General features: G+C 37.2%; 2 protein-coding genes across 4 annotated transcripts; one reads left to right on the forward strand and one right to left on the reverse strand.

Annotated features, from left to right (window-relative positions):
* Window positions 1-240: 240 nt before the first annotated feature.
* On the forward strand, window positions 241-8,069 carry LOC147866381 (uncharacterized). 3 transcript variants are annotated; one of them, XM_087316821.1, is made up of 19 exons: window positions 241-405; window positions 1,880-1,917; window positions 4,655-4,677; window positions 4,760-4,866; window positions 4,973-5,021; window positions 5,111-5,198; window positions 5,282-5,372; window positions 5,444-5,482; window positions 5,572-5,639; window positions 5,964-6,026; window positions 6,137-6,192; window positions 6,297-6,370; window positions 6,472-6,564; window positions 6,655-6,756; window positions 6,838-6,918; window positions 6,998-7,089; window positions 7,195-7,210; window positions 7,292-7,402; window positions 7,560-8,069. In XM_087316821.1, the coding sequence occupies exons 1-19, from the start codon at window positions 295-297 to the stop codon at window positions 7,665-7,667; spliced, it is 1,410 nt and encodes a 469-aa protein (XP_087172947.1). In that variant the 5' UTR covers window positions 241-294; the 3' UTR covers window positions 7,668-8,069. The 3 variants fall into 3 exon arrangements, with proteins under 3 accessions (XP_087172947.1, XP_087172948.1, XP_087172949.1); XM_087316822.1 differs by having other exon boundaries at window positions 5,129-5,198; XM_087316823.1 differs by lacking the exons at window positions 241-405; window positions 1,880-1,917; window positions 4,655-4,677 and having other exon boundaries at window positions 4,760-4,834.
* Window positions 8,070-10,377: 2,308 nt separating this feature from the next.
* Window positions 10,378-15,204, reverse strand: LOC147866382 (O-fucosyltransferase 20-like). The gene is made up of 6 exons (XM_087316824.1): window positions 13,828-15,204; window positions 13,422-13,590; window positions 13,166-13,255; window positions 12,268-12,551; window positions 11,694-11,952; window positions 10,378-11,266 (listed from the first exon to the last, which is right to left on the reverse strand). The coding sequence occupies exons 1-6, from the start codon at window positions 14,664-14,666 to the stop codon at window positions 11,015-11,017; spliced, it is 1,893 nt and encodes a 630-aa protein (XP_087172950.1). The 5' UTR covers window positions 14,667-15,204; the 3' UTR covers window positions 10,378-11,014.
* Window positions 15,205-22,057: the final 6,853 nt, after the last annotated feature.

The raw sequence follows: 22,057 nt of genomic DNA on the forward strand, positions 1-22,057 counted from the left end.
TCTTCTGTTTAATCTCCATACCTCCTTCCTTCTCTTTCTCTTTCTCCTTCTCCTTCTACGTCTGCTTTTAACTCTCTCTCTCTCTCGTTCATCTTCTGGTTTAATTAATGCTTTTCGGCACATTCTTCTTCTTCTTCTTCTTCTGCAGCAGCAGCGCCTTTTCTCTTCTTTCCTAAGGAGATTGATCTCCACATGCTGAGCATTCTTCGTCCTCGTCATCATCATCATCATCAACATCTTTGGTAGAAGACACGACACACACGGCGTCTTCTGTTTCCCTGAAGCTCCCTGGACATGGGAGCTTTATGCGAAGAAGCTCTTCCTTTGTCCCAGCTAGTCTATCCTGACAGACTAAGCTCCAAAGTGATATTCGACAATGTCCATAGCAACATCTATGTTGATTCGGTAATTCCTCCTCCTAATTTGATTGTCATCATCATTGCAAGCTCAAAAATTTCTGTAAAAGGTAGTTCACTAGGATTTAATCTGGTCTTGTTCTGGTGTATAATATCACATATGTCGTCTTTTTAATGGTCAATAACAACATCTACTGTGCTCGAATTTTATCCTATTCTATTGCAAGCTCGCAATCTCTGTAAAAGATGGACCATAACGAATCTATCTAATCAACGTTTCTCACGATATCGTTAGTTTTTCTTGTGTCAATTTAGTATTCTCGATTTCTTACTTCTTCCTATTGAAATTTCTATTTTTTATGGCACACTCCGTTCTCTTCTGTATATGGTTGTTGGAAGTTACACATGACTCTGGTCTGATTCTAGTCGGATCATGACAGATTCTGTCATTTTTGCTCGTACATATCAAAATCTATAGCCTGATTCATTTCATCTATCTCCATCCTTGTTCTTCCATTTTTCTGCTGAAACATCATAAAATTTGGTCTGATTCTGGCTATTTATGGCAATTTATTACCTTTTTTCTGTGGATCATCCTTTACTCGATCCATAGCAATAACTACATTGACTCGGTTCATCTATTCATTCTTCTTCTAGTTGCCAAGTTCTAAAATTGTTCCAAAAGATCAAAGAATCTGATGTGGTTTTGGTTTATAATGACATATTTCACTATCTTGCATGTCCTTTTCCTGAGCAATTATAGAATCTACCATGGTTCTATTTTTTAATGGCCAATGTATCAGGTGACAGATTTTGCTGTGAAATCATAGGATTAGGCGTTTCTGATTTATCATGGTACATTCTGTCTGTGGATTGTTTTATCACTGATTATGTTTTAAAATTTCATACAAAATTGAGCTTCATTATTCGTTTCTTGGAAGTAATCATTTCTACATTTACTTCTGTCTCCATTAAGCTTCAGCTCTTCTTTGTGAGAAGTAAAATCTCTTCCATATTCCATCATGACTTAAAAGAGCTAGAACCATGTCCCACTAGAGTTCGTGGCATTTTCGAATTAAAACCATACCTGCTCCTAAACTCTGATCTCGTATCTTAGAAGTAGGTTATAAAAGAGGAAATTTGATATAAATTCAAAGTTCTGCCTTTTTCTTACAAAACACTAAATGCTCATAAAATCCTTAATATCACAAAAATCCACGTTTCAAGACAATCTAATAGCATCAGAGAGGATACAAACCATAACAAATGTAAATGAACATGGAAGTTGTAAAGTTGGAGCATAAAGCTACTGAATTGTAATGGGAATGGGGCTCTTAACTACCTGAAAGTATGGAAGCATTGAGTTGGCCTTGTGTTTGGTTTTTGTTGGGAAGTAGTATGACTCTATGTCCACAGGAGCTTCCTTCCTGAACACATGCTGATCAAAGTAATATTGTATGATCTTTGAGCATGTAGTTTTAGGCTTTGTTATTGATGTTGTTTTGTTATTAAATTGTATGCAGATGAGCCTGAAATTTATTGATACAGAAGAGTTTCAAAGGTACGCAGTTTTCTTGTTCTTTTCTACTTTCCTAGCAGTATTTATATCAGTTTAACATGTTCCAGAAAATATGTAATGGTTTGTGTACTATGTCTTTTCTATTGAATTCTACTGCAGAGATACTCACATATGATATCTGTCTTTCTGCTTTAATTTGAAACCCTTGCTTTCTATGCCTGGTGCAGCCTTGAGAGGAAATGTAGTGCTGATAGTTGGCCACGGACATTGTAATTTTGTACCTTTGACTGTATTATACTCAGATACAATACCCGTTCCCAAGAAAAGGGCGAGAGGCACAGGCAGAGGCAGAGTCCGAGATCGAGAGAGTAAGAGGGATCAGTTCTAGAAATGCTTAGCCATCAAGGAAATCAAGATGTAACATATCATTGCCATGATAAGGTGGTTGAGTGGACGTTGTGGGAACATGCTCGGTGGATTCTCAAAGAAGCAGACCAGCTGGATGGTTACAATCCTAACTAGAGCTTCATTTCAGCATGGCACTGGGAATCACTCAGATACTTTGACTATTCTTATATGGAACCTTTGTCCATCCATTTTGAAACCTTTGGATGGCTTGTTAGCTTCATATGCTGGATGTAACTAGGACAGAGCCAAGTGTCGAAAAAAGGAAATGTGTCGTTCCCATGTATATAATGAAGTTCAAGTTCCCCAATCTAGTTGAAAGGAGGATCATACTCAGTCAGGATGTGGAATTTGAGGAATGACGTTTCTGGGGAGGAGTGATGAGAGCTATACACAAAGAAGATCCAAATTCAATTGGAAGAATCTGATCAGCACCAGTGCTATCTCATCCATGCACTTTGGTTCCATAGATGGAGAAGACACTTCCAAAGTGAAGGACACTTCTGGATGGTAGGGACCTGCTGATGAGCAACATTAAATGGGAGGGCCAAGAAGATCCATGAACATAGAGGAGCAGTGGCAATCTCTAAAACAAATCATCCATATGGTCATTCTTGGAAAAGCAAAAGAACCGACCACACTGGCTGAAGCATCTATAGATTCCAAGTGGAAGTTGACCATAGATGCAAAAACTATCTTAGTTGCATGAAATGGCCAGAACATTTCCCATTGTCGAAATGGGAAACAATGTATCAAAATTTTCAATTCTATTGACATTGCATTCTGGCTTTCCCTTCTGCATTGATGGCTGAAAGTATCCAGCAATGTGATCCACTTGAAGATTGCAACATGGGTTGGTATCTGGAGCATTTGAGGACACATTTAGACCCATCAAAGACAAAGTAGGATAGTTCAGAAGGCAAAAAGATATGGATGAAAGAGTTCTCGCAGACAGGAGCTTGGGACTGTAAATATGGATTAGGAGATGTAGCAATGCAATTCCGAGATGTTCATTATTCAGACTTCAGGGTTCCTGATACCTGTGAACGAAAATTTTGTCTGTATTGGTATATGCTACTTTCATCCAAACCCATTATTATGATCTACCCAAGGGCAATCATCAAATGTGATTTCGGCCTAAACCATATATATATTGGATGAAATTATTTGAGAGCTCCTTGGGGATGGATATGATTCTAATACTGTGAAACTATTTGAGAGCTCCTTCTCTCATTCTATATGTAGTCAAATGCATGGTTACTCGTATTATACTCTCTCGTACTGATGTTTTTACCTTTATGCAGAATGCTTGTTTCTCAGCTCTTAGATACTCATTTTTTCTTAGGTTGTGTGAAGTGTATACACAATGATGGTTTTAATTCTGGTCCCATTTTGGCCTTTTATAAACATCATAGTATGTCTCTCATTTAGTTAGAGACTAGGACATGGACCGAAGCACATTACCAAGGATGAAGATAGTATTTAACTGATAAAATCTTCTCCACATTACCAAGGAGGAATTTATACAGCACCATGGATATATGGATATCCATCTGTCTCATGGATCGAGATGCACCATTGGACAGATTTACATGTCACCACGTTGGTCAGAGGCCGGAAATATACATAGGGAGGGTGCTTCCACGGCCTCTTTAGGGAGGGATTTGGTCTATTTTCCCGGATCATGTACTTCTATGATCAGAGATGTTTGGAATTGTTTTTTCCTAGAGATCCACAGACTTAGAAAATCCCTTGAGAATTAGATGACCATTACATAGAGGACACATACAAAGTCATATATTGGACTTCAAAGGCCATGAGAGAAAGAAAAACCAGCATCTCATAGAAAAATATTGCTTCAACCGAGATTTCAATTGGCCTGCTCTGTCCTGTTTCCACTCACTCAAATATACATGGATCATCACATTGAAGACGCTGTCAATGTTGGAGGATACATAGTATTATTGCCTGAAATCGAAAATAATTCCCAACTGGTTCAGGATAGAGGACATTGATGTTGCAAAGCGTCATCCCATTGAGGATGTTCATGGGCTGATCTGCCCATGGTCTATTTGACCCAAATTGATTTATTTTGTACATTCTATCATATACATTACTTATACCCATATGGGAGTGCATATATGACAGTCATCATTTGTATCTGTTGAGCAGAAATCATTTTTGTTTTCACCATTCTTCTGTGTACTTTGCGATGGAGTTTTTTCTTACCGGCAGACATGAATTTACATGAGCTGAATGGGCACCATAAGCAATAAATGCGATATATTATAGCCTTGTATTGAATGGTTGGATGCACATCTGTTATCTATCATTTATGTTTAAGATTCTTGTTGACACCTTCTTTACATTACAGGTTACGCGATGTGAAGCAGCTAGGCAAGCTTACTCAATTATTTGATTTATGCTTTTCTCAAATAATAATCTACCAAATATCATGGTATAGATGTGTTCTTTGCAGGATTGTGTGCCTTTGTGTTTCCTGGAGCAGTTCACACGCGGTTTGAACATTCAGTGGGTGTGTATGCTATTGCAGGTGAGGTGATGAAGCAACTTGCTGTTTACCAAGTGAGTCAATCTTCTCTGCAAAGGGTTCTTAATTCATGTTTTAAGTTTTTTTCTATATAAGTAAAGCTTTTATACGTGACTGGGGAATGTGGATGGATTCTCTCAGGAAGAACTTGGGATTGAACGATCCGATGTTAGTACTGTCAAGTTGGCAGGTTCTCCTCAAACTGAACATTTATTATGTGTTAACAATATGCATTTAGATTAAATCCTTATTTCAGAGATTTCATTTCTATGTTTTCAGGGCTGCTTCATGATGTAGGTCATGGTCCATTCAGCCACATTTTTGAACATGAGTTTCTACCACGAGTCTTAACTGGTGGAGTCAAATGGTATAATTATTGTGTATGAAGAGAAATCTATATATTTTATCTTTATACTATAAATGTTTTGATATCATGCACATCTTTGTTAGGGTTCATGAAGAGATGTCTGAAAAAATGGTTGACCATATTGTTGATGAACATAATATTGATATTGATCCAGGAGATGTTAAAAGAGTCAAGGTTAGCATTTCCATTTTAATGTTTAGCATAAATGGTTTAGATGGAGATTCTAAGATAGTTCTGTTTTCCAGTCCATGATTCTAGCAAGCTCTCATCGGTCCTCTACTCAGGTTCTCCTGTTGTTCCATAACATGTTTCACCAGTGGATTCTATCTTTGATTTAGTACAACTTATATTTTCAGGTCTTCTGTTTTTGTAGAGTTCTAATGAGAAACGGTTTCTCTTTGACATTGTTGCAAATGGACGTAATGGTGTTGATGTTGACAAGTAAGTCCTTTATGGAGATGCTAGTTCAGTCTTGTTAAATGACTTCCATTGCTGTTTATATTTTATTTTTCATGAACTACATGTGATCTAAGTGCCACATATCTATCCAAAAAGAGATAACTCCAGTGGCCAACTGTTCGCATCGAAAGTCTTCAAACACTTTCTGGATTCTTTGCACTCATAATCAAAACAATGTTTGTTTGAGTGTGGGATGTGCTTCGTGGAGGAGCATTCTCCACACACGGACAAATGCCCACTTGCATTCTACGGTTTTATATTCTGCAAATCTAGAGAGGCTGAGAGAGCTAATTTTGAATACATCAGGTTCGATTACATTGAGAGGGATTGTCGTGCTTGTGGCATTACTAAAAATTTCTCTTTCAAGAGGTGAGCCTTTAAAACCAACATATTGTGGTACCTACAATAGAGAAAAAATGGATTATGCTGTTCTAAGTTCAAGATTTTCTCATGCAAACTCCCATGTCTGTGGAAATCAGGTTACTGGAGAATATGAGAGTAATAGACAATGAGATCTGCTATCGTGCCAAAGAGTGTGGGTGTTTGTTTGCCCAATATAGAGAATTCATTGAGAGGTGGGCATATGTTCTCCTCATGAGTTGGCAACTCCATGATTTGGGAGCCCTTTTTTCTTTGCAGATGTGAATGTCTACGGACTGTTTCAAACACGAGCTGATTTATTCAGAACAGTCTACACACATTCTAAAGTGAAGGTTGTCTGCTTTACTAAATTAAATGATACTTATTAGAACTCTAAAAAAGCACAGTAACTCCCCATTAAAATAGTGATAAGCTGTTTTCTTTTATGAGCCAGGCTTTGGAATTCATGGTTGTAGATGCACTTCTACTGGCAAATGACTATTTACAGATATCGCACCAAGTTTTTGCTGCACGAGATTTTTGGAAGGTTAGTTGATTCTCAGGTATATGCGTACTTCCATTGAGGTTCTGTTGTTTCTTCTGACTCCAATAATGATCTATTTCTAATATCTTGAAGCTTGATGACACAATATTGAAAACAATCGAGACATCTGACACACCAGAATTAGAGGAGGCACGAAAGATAGTAATAAGGATGAGACGAAGAGAGCTGTATCAGGTTAGATAGTAGAACATGGTATTCCAAATTCAGTTACTTTTTTACAGATTTTATGGTTTACTATTATTGCAATGTCATTAGTACTGCAATGAGTATGCTGTTCCAAGGGAGAGATTGGACTATTTCAAGCCAGTCACACCTGAAGATATTGCTTGTTCGCAGGTACAGAAAAACACTAAGTGAGATACCCTCTTTCCCCTTTAACAACTATGACGGAATATCTTGATAAAGCATGTTGTAGGTTAAACACGATGTAAATCTCTCCCCTGATGATATTGTGGTGAGCAATGTGAAGATCGATTTGACTTACGGAAATGAAAATCCTGTAGACAGGTATTCATGCTTCTGTTGGAGTTCTATTCTATGTTCGGAGTGTATATAAATGGCTGCTCATTAATACTATCTACTTTGGATGTTGACATTTTGGCTATGGAAAAGGGTGCACTTTTTTCAGGTAGGCCTAAATATTATTTCTCTATTCATGATCAAATACTTCTTGCACTGAGCCTTTTTCACTCAATGTTTCCTTCACTAGGATTATGAATCTCATTTGAAGTTTCCAATACCTAAGGAGCGTGTTAGTCAATTGTTGCCTGATTGGTTTGAGGACAGAATTGTTCGAGTGTATTCCAAAAAACCAGAATTGGTATTTCCAATGGAGAGCTTCTCACTACTGTTTTTTTAATGTGATAAGTCTCTAGAACTTGATACATTCTTGTAGAGATTTGATTTATTTTTTCATGAAATGGTTTTTCTTTCGAAATCTCTTAACCAGTTAGTTAATTCTGGTTTTATGCCTTCAGGTTGAAGCTGTATCAGAAGCATTTGAGAACTTTCAGCGGAAAACATATGGGGCCACCACCCAGGTGCATGGAACACCAAATAGTAAGAAAAGGAGAAGGAGCCAGTAGATAAAGTATATATGGCTTCAGCTTGTACATAATTGTTTATCGACTTATCAATCAAGGTAAGGCATGCAACTCATCATGGAGATTTTACACTGAAAGGTTGTAAATTCTCACTTAAGAAATCCACTGACCTCGAAGTAATGCTGGGTTTTGAGGAACACGAGAATAGTTGATAACACTGATTACTTCAATTTTGATAGAAGGTAAAGTAACTAGGGCATGCAGAGAAACTTTAACCTTATGTCACGAAATTTTGTTACAAGGTCGCAAATTTTGCGCTGTCGATTTATAACTGAAGTCGAATTTTTACTTCCATCAGTTGCTCTGCTCTTGTTTGGAAGTGCATGGGATTTTATTCAAATCCACATGAATGGCTAATCTCTTTCTTAAGTTCGTAAGATTTTATTCATATCTGTAAAGCTTACAGTTGCATTGGACTCTCTTGTAGTCTTCAAACTTAATTTTTTCAATAGCTTTACAGTTGCATTGGACTCTCTTGTAGTCTTCAAACTTAATTTTTTCAATAGCTTTTATGGCTCATGTTTTATGAATTTGTAACAACAAATCAGACTGGTGTACATGTAATAAACTTAAAGTTTTGCTTCTGATGCACTGTAATATATAGTCCTAAAGTGGTTGGATCAGAAACATATGGAGAATTTAACAAGTATCTAAGCTTACAAAGGAAATTTGGTTTGCTCATTCTTATATACAAGATTTATGGACGCCTGTTTTCATTACAGGTCTTCATTATGTAGTATGTCAGCAAGAGGTTTGGCATTATCGTTTTGTTTATACACATTTTTTACCGTCCTCAGATGTTTAATATGATTTATGGTACCAAAAGACTGTTCTCAGACGTTGAATATGATATATGGAACCAAAAGTGAAACCATTTTTATGCAGTATTGTGTGGAATTAATTAGGGACTTGATTTTCAAGAATCTATTTTTAAATGCTAGGATCGAGAGTGCATATTGTGATTGGTAGACTAATGTGTGTAGGGAGTGGACTGGATTGACAATGTATGGAAATCAAATGCGAATATGGTTGAATGCAATGCATTATTCAAAACATGATATACCCAAGCACATTTACTGCAAAATATGCATAGTTTGTTGAAGCAATGATTGTGGTGGACAATGAATGAACTCAAACATGTATAGGTGAGTGAATTTTCCTTGTTCAATGAAGAATATTATTTTGTAGTTTGGTGAAACATACACAATATAATGTTTGAGATGTCAACATTCTCGAATTTCCCACACAAAAAAGGCTCATTCGTGGAGAAAATTAATGGCACATTATGAAGCACGTTTAATGTCCTATTTTCCAATCCATTTCTTTGTATGTCACATTCATTCTAAACCCAAGGTTTTTACTTTTATGATGTTTTGAATATTTTTATTTGCTTTCCATGTGATCCTAGAAGCCAAATGTTAGGGTTTTTTTTAACCTTAAAAACATGTACTCAATAAATAACCCTATCCGTGGCTATGATCTCAATGGGAATTTAATTGGTCTTACAATTGAGACAAAATCCTCTTGGTTGTTGATGTCTATAGATTTATTGCACAGGGTCTATAATTCTCTTTTGGTGATTTGATGTTCAAAGAGTAGGAGATAATTTCCATCACTAGAATAAGAATGCGAGCCATTTGAATGTAATGGAATGGTCTAATGATTCGTCAATTATGCAATGTAACAAATGATGGTCTAATGGTTGTTCATAGGAAATTGTTATGTATAAAATAAACGGACAAAAATGCCGAGTTTGTGGATCTTTGAAGAAGACTTTACCTACATGTGTTGAAAATCACAAACACATAGTTACCATGAATGTTATGAACAACGATGTTTTTATTTGAGGAATTCCAAGCATAAACTTAGTGTACATTAGAAAATGAAAATGTCAATGCACACATTGAATTGCATACACAAGCAAAAATTACAATTAAAGGAGTTGTAAGACAAATTGCATTTATGAACGATGATGACCGATCCCAAAAAAATGCAAATTAGACTTCAAATAATTTCATCAACAAGAGAGATGTCTTAGTTTATGAAGAAGAAAACATATAAGGGAAGTGAAGACTTTAAAAAGGTGATAAACCAAGTCAAAATGGAGGGTGAGTCAGCTATAAGATGTTTAAGAACAATGAAGTTCAACGGATTTTATGGGAGTTGAGTTGCTTTACAGAAATAATTGTCTTTGGATCTTATGTGGCTTGATGCTTCTAGACAAAAACAATAACAAAGTCTTACTGATTTTGCTGTGTCATTTAACTCTAAAACCCAACCATTGTCCATTTAAACAATTCATGTGTGATGTTTACCATCACTTCAACTCCAAAACCAAACCTCGATTTAATTAATCATACACAACAATGAAATGAATTTGCTGAGTTGAACCCCAAAATCAAACCTTGCACTTAGTGTGAGTTAAAACCAGACAGCCAATATTTCTTCCCATCACTATGTTAAAAAGGACAATTCTATTAAAGAGTGAGACTGAACTTGGAGATCTCTCTCATGGTATTGCAATGGGCTTAGTATCCAGACTGGTGACACAAAAGATATAAAACATATGTCATGGTTAACATCGTATGTGTGGGTTTCTTGAATTGTTTAGTAGATAAAAGAGACTTCAAACTGCATTTTGTTAGATTTTGCAATAGTTTTGACATTCATGAGTTTATTATACGCTCTGGGAGATAACTTCAACCACATGCATTATTGAGGTCTTAGAGCAAACTTACAATGTGTTTGAATGGATTCTGTATGAATCCTCTCAAATCACCAAGGCTATCTATGGAAGCATTCTCATATTCACAGAGGGGGTTACATTGGAAACATACAGAAGTGTTAGTACAAGGATTGGGTATTGTCTAGACAATAGATTACAGGTTTATAAAGAGAAACATAATAAGACAGTTAAGCTGTGGTCATATCTGCTGAATCTAAACAATATATTCCTCTGCCAAGAGGGAAAAGAAATACTAGACAGATATTTGCTGTGTGAGAGACATGACTCCCCATTTTGTCATGGTCATGAAACATTATATATATATATCTGGCATCATTCAAGATGGCCTCTTCTTAGATATTCCATATTCTCATTCTGTCCCCATTCTGACCTCTCAATCAAATATATTTCTTCATCAAATGGCAGGAATCATTCTGTCCTGTCGTTCAGCCACCTCTAAATAAAAATCACATAGCTCCCGGCAATGCTCTTTCATTCCCATTATTCTCGATGATGCCAAGCGATGGATGGATATTTCTTAAAGCAAAAGAACAGTGCAAGGTTTTCTTCATCTCGCCATATAATTTTCATTCATACAAGTGAACTACTTGGATAAATGCTGATTTGTGTTGGAATTACTATTGCACATGCATTCAGGTGCAGGATAAGCCAACACATCACGTCCTACTCGGCGGGTTCGGAAAGAAGGTTGGCCCCATGAGTCCTTATGTAGTTTCCTGATGATAAGGTCCACCTCTTTCCCATCAGTAGTGAGAGAATTATTGAGGAAATAAGGAAGCATCTCTCTTTTGTTTGGTATTATATGCTTCCGGAAACCTGCATAAGCTCTATGACCCTGCTTACAACAGATTAGAGCGAAAGAAAAAAATAAGCATACAACAAGAATGGGTGCTTGATAGAAATGTTAAATCATATCACACATAAGATTAAAGACTTAGTTAGCCAAATAAGGATGAGAGAAATGAAGGTGAAAATTTAGGAACTATCACCAAAAATTAGTCCCATCACAAATAATCAAATATGGATAGAAAAATGACAACAACACAAAAAACTAATCCCATCACAAATCAGGATTATAAACTAGCTATGCATAAGATGAAAAAAATAAGCACCCGCTTGAGAAACTGATACGAACACATCTAAGTTTCATCACACAGCCATATAGTGATGAAAAAGGCCAGGTGAAAAGAAGCTAATTCATCATATCTAAGTTTGAAGACTAGCAAATATAAGAATGAAATAACGAAAAGATGGAAATAAACCTGTAGGGCTCTTGCCATGTTTCCACCATGAGATGGCATAAAAACATCGCTGTGTAGGCTTATGAGATAGTCGATCGCAGCCAAACACGAAGCTTTGCTGAGAAATGGATCCAATTCCCCAGGAAGAGCAAGTGTTTCCTTGTTGTAAAGGTGACCAAATTTGTTTATCAATGGCCTCAAAGCGACTTCTCCTCCTAAGGGTTTGCCTCCAGCCCAAAATATGTTTGTCTTTTTCGTTGCTCCAAGACCTTCCAGAAGCCTGCGGAATATACAAATTTCAACTACTCAAATGTGAGCATTTGTGTATTGCGGATGCCCCACAATGGATGCCCATGTCTGTGTGTCTATATATTCTTGTTATTCCCTCTTCTTTGAATGTCTCTTTGTGATCCGTTTTAATGGGCATTGACCCCTCATTGAGGTTTCCCAGCAGTAAAACAATGTTTTACCAAAATGATGTGCATGTATAAATATTCATACGGAGAATTGAATGTATATAGTGGATCCACTTTGATTCAAATCTGGTGTATTTTGAGAACATGTGAATCATGTGTCTCAAAATTTTGAAATTTACCTTGCAACTTCTGCTGCATTAAGAGGACAGAGCCCAGCTACTTTTCGTTCCGTGTAATTCATTTGATTTCGACCAGTAAGAAATCGAGGATTCTCTTGTCGTGCATGATGGATTTCTATATCAAATGATGGATCGAGACCGGGCAAACAACCAGTTCTCACCCACACATCCTTTTCAAGCCTCAGGTGAAGAGCTACATATGGACCCTTCTCCCACATCCTTCGAGAAAGTAGATTTCCAATTTCTAAGATAGGGGCTGTGAACCTAAGTGCGTGGAAGGCAACCTAAACAAAAACAAAAAGCCAGTTAAGAATCCTCAATGAATTTCAATAGATCAAAACAACTCTCATGTCGTAAAAACTGCGTTGATCTACATGGAAAAGGAAAACGATGCAAACCTGAGATCAATTGAGATAAAAGCTTTGCCGTCCATACTATTCTCATGATATAATTCAATGTAAAGACATGACAGATTTCTCAAACAATTCTCATGTTATAACTGCAGAATGGTTCAAAAACCAACAGAACTGTGGAGCTGTATGGCTTCTCATCTAATACCTTCCATGTCCAGATTATGATTCCAGAACCTATGAAGGAACTAGGGACTGTACGGAACTCTTTATCTTCTCAAGTCCTACCTTCCATGTAGACATGCCATACTGACACACTTTTGAAGTATAATGTTTCAAACACCTATGTTGTAGCCATGCGGTTCCTAAATGTAGCCATAAGTTCTAAAGAGAAGCTTATGGCGTTTCATGAACTGTATGTATTATATTGAAACTAATTAAAAGCTCTTTACCTACTTATAAGATGAGATCGGGTTCCTGATCTTCTGCAAATAATGTAACACATTCAAGGACAATGCATTAGCTATGGAGTTTGTAGAGCTCTTTACCTTGCATCGAAGTTTTTGCAGGTCTGGTGGAAGATCCTTGGAGAGCCTACCGTCCAATCCCCGTAGTAACAAAATACCATCTCTATTCAACTGTAGGAGACAGGAAACCAGATGAAGTCAGCACAAGAGAAAATTCAAATGAATGGTTCTCAGACACAGTCACGGTCATGAATCAAGGAGAACCCAAAATGAATGAAGATGATCATAAAAACAGCCCAGAGATAATTTGAATGAATAATGATGGTGACTAACACACCCTTTTCATATAGTTGTGTCGAAACCACTGAGGGGTGGCAAACAGTGGTGTATTGCTTCGTTGCACAGGCCGAGTCATGATATGTGTGGAAGGCAGCGAAGAAACTACAGAAACATGGCCTTTCAATACGCTCTTGAAGTGATGAACATCAAAGACATCAGAGAATTCACTGCAAAATAAGACAGATACAAAATCAAGAATCAGAACTAAAAATCATCGCCATGATCAAAACCACCTGCGAAATACACGAATGTTTGCATGATATGATTATTACAAACAAGAGATCTTGCGAGATATGTATAAGGAAATCCTATACTGTGACAGCTATGAAATCCGACAGGATTGTCTGCATACCGAGGAAAACCAAGATATATTTAGAAACAATACTCTAACTCTGACAGCTAACCTTGGATCATTCCATATCTGATTCACTTGTAAGATCGGAACAACTAGGACTGCACCTAAAATGCGAGCAATAACAACGGCGTCGACAATTTCGTTGCGTTGTTGGTTTAATCCACCTGCGACGATAACCAGAAGATACTTCTTCCCCTGCTTCTCCTCTGTCTGTGCTAATTTTCTGCTCTCTGCAAGGTAATCAGAGCTAAACTCCAGACAAGGCTTGAACCCAGAGCTATTTGGTTGTTTCCAGAAGTGCTTCTCACTCTCAGACATGTTCTCTGGCAAAACGTGGAGAGGGAAAGGTTGGATGAAGCTCTTTGAAGCTTCATCTGATGATCCACGTAGATTTAGCAACGGTTGAGCCATCCATGGGTGAGGGGGATCAGTGGTCTCCGTTAATTGTTTCTTGTCATCATAGGAAGAAGAAGAAGGTAGGCCATCGGACCTGGATTGTCTAACATTCTTCTTCTGTGTTGCTATTGGATCATCTCCTTTACCGATACCATCCACATGAACACGACGACGCAGTGTAGGATTCTCCTGAGCATCACGCAGAATCATCTCATTATTCATACCCGTATTCATCACGGATGGACGATATTCACTGCTGATTTTGATTAGTCTGAGAAGGAAGCAAAGAGCGATGAGGCCAAGCCAGAATCGTGGCTTCTTCCAGAAGATGAACAGAGAGTTGGGGTTAGGACGAAGCTTGAGGATGGATGCATGGGCCTTGCTACCGTGGTTCTCATGAGTCGATGGTTCCTTTGGACAAGATGAAGTCGGCGAAATAATGGGCATTGGGACAGAAGAGACGGCGATGTAAGCAAGATGCTTCATGGTCATTCTCTCAAAATAATGGTTCGTATATATACATATATATACACGATGAGGCTTCTTTTCTTTTCTTTTCTTTTTGTTGGCTATGGCGATAAGACCTTTCCTTTCCTGCCTGCCTACCTGTCTGTCTGTCTGTCTGTGTAGGAAGGAGTATAAGTTGTATAGTGTGTGCACAAAAGAAGAGTAGAAGGAGAAATTGATCAATGATTTACACTGTATGTTGCATTGGTTTGAATATTAGCCTACCAGGTCTGTCTGCCTGTGTAGAATTCAATTATAGTGATCGGTGTAAGAAGAGTTCAAAGGCGTGTGTTGTTGTTTGTTGTTGTGATTCAAGGTAGAGCTTTCAAGCTTCCAGTGTGGCTATTATGAACATGGTCAGACCTATCTTGTTGAAGAAGAAGAAGAAGAAGAAGAAGATGTGTATGTATATGTATGTATGTACAGGGTGTGCATACGGGTTAGTGCAGATTCGGATATTATTGAGGACTGTATAGATTTGGTTGTATGTGCAGAGAATTGAATAGCGGAAGGTGGAGCTTCAGAACTTGTTCTGTGTGATGTGGCTATGGCTATGGCTATGGAGATCGGACCTGCATTTCAGTCCAGGAATGAATAATGAATGTTCCTTGCAAACACAGAGAGAGAGAGAGAGAGAGAGAGAGAGAGAGAGTAAAGCGATGATGAAGACGAAGAAGATTATATTATATATATATATATATATACATACATAAATACATACATGTGTTTGTGTGTGTAAACGAAACGCGGAGAGAGAAGAAGAAGAAGAAGAAGAAGAAGAAGAAGGAAAGGCTTACTTTTCTGTTGAATTGAAGTTTAGGGTTTTGGTAGCAAATGGGCTTCGCCTGTCTATATCTGTTCTGTCTGGCGAAGAAGCTTTTTGGCTATGGCGGCGATCACCAGCTGTCTCTGTGCGTATACATACATATACATATATGAGATAATATGTCACTCTGACTTTCTCTCTCTGACTCACACACACACACAGAGAGATAGAGAGAGAAATGTCTCTCTCTCTGTGAGAAGAGGTGCTTTTTGGCTTTTTGCTTTTTTATCGCCTTCTTTCTCGCTCGCTTTTTGCTTTTGCCCCGCTTTTTTTTTCCCTTTTTTTTATCTCCTTCGCATTATTATTATTAAATAAATAAAATTAAAAAACCGGTGACAGTTAAAATTACTGCTCCATGAGCTTTTTGCTTTTACACACACAGAGAAATATATTTATTTATTTATTTTGTTTTTTTTCACGCCTTTCACATATTATATTACATATATATATATATATATATATATATATATATTGTGCACGCATTTTCTGGGCTTGAAAATTTATTTTTTATTTTTTCCGGCTGCCGTTAAATTTACTCTCCACTAAGCTTCTTCTTCTTCTTCTCCTTCTTCTTGATTATTATTATTATTATTTATATGTTTAGAAAACAAGTAAAAGAAAAAAAAAACAAAGGAAAAAGGGCATTTTTTAAAATTTTAAAAAAAAAATTGTGCTTATGCTTTTTCCTTATGTTTGCTTTCTGCTTTTTGCTTTTTTGGCTCTCTCTCTCTCTCTCTCTCTCCTTTTCGTTTGTTTGCTTTTTGGAGGGTTACTAACCCATCAATCATCATCTATTTTTACTAGTCTTCTTTTTCTTCTTTTCTCTAGTCTTTTATTATTAGAATTTAGTAGTCATCCATCCGTTTAAACTAACAAGAAGGAGGACAAAACAGAAAGCTCATCTTGCATACATATTATAGGATGGCTCTTCTTCTTCTTCTTCTTTTGAGGTATGGTTTTGTTGTGACTTGTGCTGTATCCAAGCAACTGACTTGGGATGGATTGGATTGGATTGGATTTGATGGACGGATCTAAGCATAGTCCTTAAGACTTGTTTCCTGAGATTATTACTATTAATCAACACATGATCACCACGACGGAGAACATACAACACACACATATGCCCTCTCTTCATTTCATTCCATTCCATAGAAAGTATTGCATACCTATATGTGTACATATACATGCATGTAACATGTATATATGCACCCAAGACAAAGACAGATCCGCTAGCTTGTCTGATTTATGCCTTACTGAGAGAGAAAGAAAGATATATTAACATCTTTTTAAGACACCGAAAATGTCATCTCTAAGAGCGAACAATAGATTACATCTTATGTGTTGTCTAGTCTTTGAGAAAGAAAGAAAGAAAGAAAGAAGCCCTCGGTTCTTAACAACAACAAAAAACACTCTTCACCTAGCCTCTCGCCTCTCGCATAAAACCCACCCTTTGATAACGATGGTGCCAACTAACAGGACCTAATATTTTTCCTCACACTCTAGGGTCCCATAAGGCCACATATATTTTGCTTAATGAGGGTGCTACACCCAATATATTTATTTATAATGTTTCCTCACACTCACTCCCCCTCCCCCTTATAATGCTCTATGTGTCTCTCTATCGGGCAATGTTTCACTTTGGTTGGTCCCATAGTGTATTTGACCTTCAAAAGAACGATAACGAAAATCTATGTATCTTAGATGAGACAAAAAACACTAAATAAATAATATTGGTGTTGAGCATGGTAGGCCAATTTTGATCTCTTTGAGGACGTTGATCTATATTTCCTTCGTTCTCAAGTACGTTCACATGTAACAAAAAGCTGCATGTTGCTTTCTCTTTCTTGCCTTTTACATCATGCGCTCAGATCATCAACCACCGTAGGAGAACGTGGCTTGGATACATCAATAATGAGAATCAGCACCCTTTAAGGGTTTGTACTAAATAATTGAGCCTATTCCAAAACATGTTATGAAACAACTTCAAGAGACTTTGTAACTCGTGTTAAAAGGCCAACATGAATCGAGCATCAAGCTTTGCACATCAGTTCCAAGGTAAATGTACAATTACGAAATAACAAATGCTAGTTCGTGCCAAGCATACGTAAGTGCTTACTACATGCATACATACACATACATACATACATACATACATACATATGTGTATGTATAAAATATATGTGCTAGTTTTTCTACGTTAGCCAATGTTAATAATAAATATTGCCTCTTGAATTTCGAGAAGAATAAAAACGTGGTGGGTGAGACTTTACACAAAAACATTGAATTTCAAACTTTTGGGGGTGACTACATTAAGCTAGGGGATCTTGAGGCTGGACAAAACGTTAGACTCGCTTTAAGAACACACCATGTTTAGCACCATCACGAGTACATCCAACCAAAATTGGCTAGGTCACATTCTCTAATTTAAACCAATAAATAGCACATAAAAGCATTGATTAAGAATGGCATCTAGAGATGTCAATGACAACACAAGCATACACGAAAGAAAGAAATAGCTCTTGTCTTTGCTTTGTGTTGTCATTGACATTTCTAGGTGATCTTAGATTCACATAAAAAAATGATCACATGTAAAATCTCAAAGATTTCTCGATATCTTGAGATTATAAACAAACCACGTGTTTCATATCTCTCATCGACACATGTTATTTCTCCATATACATATGAACAATCAATTATGATAACAAGGCAAGTCCTTTTCTCTATCTACGTGTCCTATGGATCATCAATTTTGACAAAAGGGAATCAAGGTTAAGTTACCCTCTTTTATCTCTTTACACATGAACAACCAATTATGAGACAAGGAGAGGGGGCTCAGGTTTAAGTTTAAATATAAGAAGAGAGTTCACCTAATTGGTAGCTCAATTGGTAAGGCTGTCCAACAAAGATGTGAAGGTTATATTTTTAACTCCCTACATTCTACAATGGCTCCTTGTCTCCATATAGTGGGAATGAGGTCGGAGGTGAGAGTTACCATAAATTTGGTGTATCCAATTAGGATACAAGGTCAATATACATATGGTTTACCATTTGTGTATACGACTAATATAGAAGAAATATATACATATATGAGGACAAAGACTATGGTTTTAGTTGGCCTCTTGGAAAACTAAAATATCTATAATCGTCTGAAGGTTAGCAAGCACAATGTGCATTTGCTAATGCTCACATAGTTTCATTTAGATTAACTAAATGGATACATACATACATGCATGCATGCATAGACGCATATACATATAAGTTTATCTATCACACATGAAAATCTCTTGATTTAATATATTTATAATTTAGTTTAAACATAGATCATGCTTATATTAAATATGGAACTAATAAACATTGGACCACCAAAACCAGGTCACCATCAAGTTTCAATCAATTACATGTTGGATAGAGAACAAGAACCTAACAACTAAAACTGTGCTTCAATCTTATTCTCGTCAAAGCAGGCAAGACCTACTCAATGAGCATAGCCATCATCCATTGTGTGAGTTGCAATCATTGGATGCCAATTATATGGTTGCAAAGGGACTGATATTAAGCACAACTAACAAATGAGATAAACTAGGGGAATCAATATTCTTGATGTCAAAGATATGTATAGAAAGTGCCCGAGACAAAATTTGACTTATTTATGGGGGTTTCTTATTTATAGTAGCCCAACTATATTTGACAAACATGGTAAAACTATTATATGGAAACACCCTAGACAATGTGGATGGAGGAGATTGTTATAACAAATAAATATGTCGACTCTTTATTAGTATTCTCATAGCTACCCAACTATATTCAAGAAACATGTTAGTTGTTACTTGGAAACACCCTAGACGAGGTGGATGTGAGGAGGGTGTTGCAAACTGAGAGAAATCTAGTTGATGGATTAAAGCTTAAGCCTCTCTCTCTCTCTCTCCATAAATGTATGTTTGTTATTAAAACAAGATGATAATACAACCTTAGTTAGTTATCTCCACTGCATTAGTAGCAATATGGCAATGCCTCTCAAGTGTTATAATACTAGATGACATAAATTTACCTCATCTTGGGACAACCGTACATATTGATACATGTTAGAGCCCATTTTGTTGTTTGCCATTTGAACCATTGCTTTCATGCAACTTAGCTCACATGGATTGCGATTTGAGAGGGGGTGTTGAGGCATAAGTGATGAGAGTGGTTAACTATGCATTCTTTGCCCTAAACAAGTTCAAGAGAGTCTGAGTATCACATGTTGATACAATGCTCTACCTTTGATCATATTTGATAATGCTTTTCACACATCTTCGACCAAATCTAAACTTACACAAAATGTTCCTCACAACCACAATGTGCACTGTTAGAGACATGTACTAATGTAAGCATTAGATAAGGATAGAATATAGATAGATAGGTAGATAGAAAGGAGAGAGAGAAAGAAGGGTGTCTCAATCCCGAGGATTAAAAGTAATCCTCCCCTTCTTTACACTCTCGTTTAACCCTCACACTTATCCACGTGTATAGAATACTACGGTAAATTCTCACCACAAGATATTATATGGTCATGCCCGTAACATACTCCCCCCTCTTTAAAACATTGCACTCTTGCAATGGAAAGTTAGGGAAGTTAGTTCTGAGAGTATTTTCGTGTTCCCATGTGGCATCTTTTATTGATTTATCCATCCATTTTATTTAAAATCCTCGGATTTCGTTAGTATGTAATTTTTTTGTTTTAACATCGAGAATTCTTTCTGGTACATGTGGTTTAGAAGATAATTCTTCAGAAGTAACCAGAGTTTCAGTTGTATCTATATTGTCGCCAGAACCTAGAAGTTCTTTTAAATGACTCACATGAAAAACTGGATGAATTTCAACACCATCGGGAAGAGCGAGACGGTAGGTTGATGACCCAATGTGTTTGAGGACTGTAAAAGGTCCACAAAACCCTGGGGCTAACTTAGCGCACTTACCCTTAGACAATGTCTTAGAATTGTGAGGTACACGTAAAAATACCTTCTGTCTAGGGTTGAATACACGAGGTTGCCTATGATGATCGGCATAAAAACGCGCTCTATCTTGAGCTATTTTTATATTATCTCGTGCAATATGCAACATATCTTGCATATCCTAAAGAAAGTTTTGTGTACTTCGCAACTCATCATGATGTATATTAACATCAATCGGGGCTCGTGGCTGAAAACCATACATCAACATAAAAGGACTATATCCCGTCAACGTATGCTTGGAGCTGTTATAAGCAAACTCCAAAATTGGGAGATAACGTTCCCATTTTGTTGGTTTTGCACCAACGTATGCGCGAAGCATGTCCTCAATAATTTGATTTACTCATTCTGTTTGTCCATCAGATTGAGGATGATCCGTGGAACTCATGCTCAACGTAGTTTCTAACTTCTTAAAGACTTGCGTCCAGAAGTCACTAGTAAACTTTGGATCTCGATCACTCACGACATCCATCGGTAACCCATAAAAACGAAATAACTCGTCAACGAATTGGTAAGCCAATTCAGGAGCTGTTACCGTGGTTTTAGTAGCAATAAATCTGGCCATTTTAGTTAGTCTATCAACCACAACCCAGATGGCATCATGGCCTTTTTGGGTGCAAGGAAGGCTAACAATAAAATCCATGGATATACTTTCCCACTTATTATTGGGAATGTCCAAGGGATGTAAAAGTCTTGTGGCTTTAAGTCGCTCGGCTTTGTTAACCTGACATTGGTGACATTTAGTCACATAGCTATGTATGTCAGGACGCATCTTAGGCCAATAAAATTGAGTGGAGATGAGAACAAGTGTACGATGTATTCCAGGGTGCCCTGCTGAGGGTGCATGATGGCATTCAAAAAGAATTCTCTTTTTGACCTCAAGAAAATCTGGAACACAAACCTTCCCATTACACTAGAGTAGACCGTTAGCAATGTGGAAGTATTCCTTCGAGGATGTGGTGGTGTCTGTTCCAGACTCAACTCTTGCTCAGTATTTTGCAAAAGAACTGTCATCAGGATACTTTCCTCGAAGGTGATCATAAAGATCTGATGATATTTCTGTGAAGCTAAGCATGTTAACTTCACGGATGCGACTTAGTGCATCAGTGACAGTGTTCATGGAACCTTTACGATATTGTATGGAAAAATCAAAGTCCTGGATGAGATCATCCCATCGTGCCTTACGACCTTTCAGGTCTTGTTGTTCACAAAAATATTTCAAGGACTCATGGTCCGTAGTTACCACAAAGCGATTTCCGTAAAGATAATGGCGCCATGTTTTGAGCGCATGTATAACTGCAAATAATTCCTTTTCTTGAATGGTATACCGACATTGACCAGAATCAAGTTCCTTACTCTCGAATGCTATTGGTTTACCATCTTGATATAAGACAACACCTATAGCATAATCGCTTGCATCGGTTTCAACCTCAAAAGGTTTTGAAGGATCAGGTAAAAGAAGTGAAGGAGCCTTGCATACTAGGTCCTTGAGTTCCTTAAAGGCGAGGTCTAGTGTAGCATTCCAGACAATAGGTTTTGTAAACTTACGCGTTTGACCT

Source organism: Azolla caroliniana, unplaced genomic scaffold, assembly GCF_043228905.1.
Source record: "Azolla caroliniana isolate FFs.n. ecotype wild unplaced genomic scaffold, voAzoCaro1.0.p SCAF_3, whole genome shotgun sequence".
In the NCBI taxonomy this organism is placed as follows: Eukaryota; Viridiplantae; Streptophyta; class Polypodiopsida; order Salviniales; family Salviniaceae; genus Azolla; species Azolla caroliniana.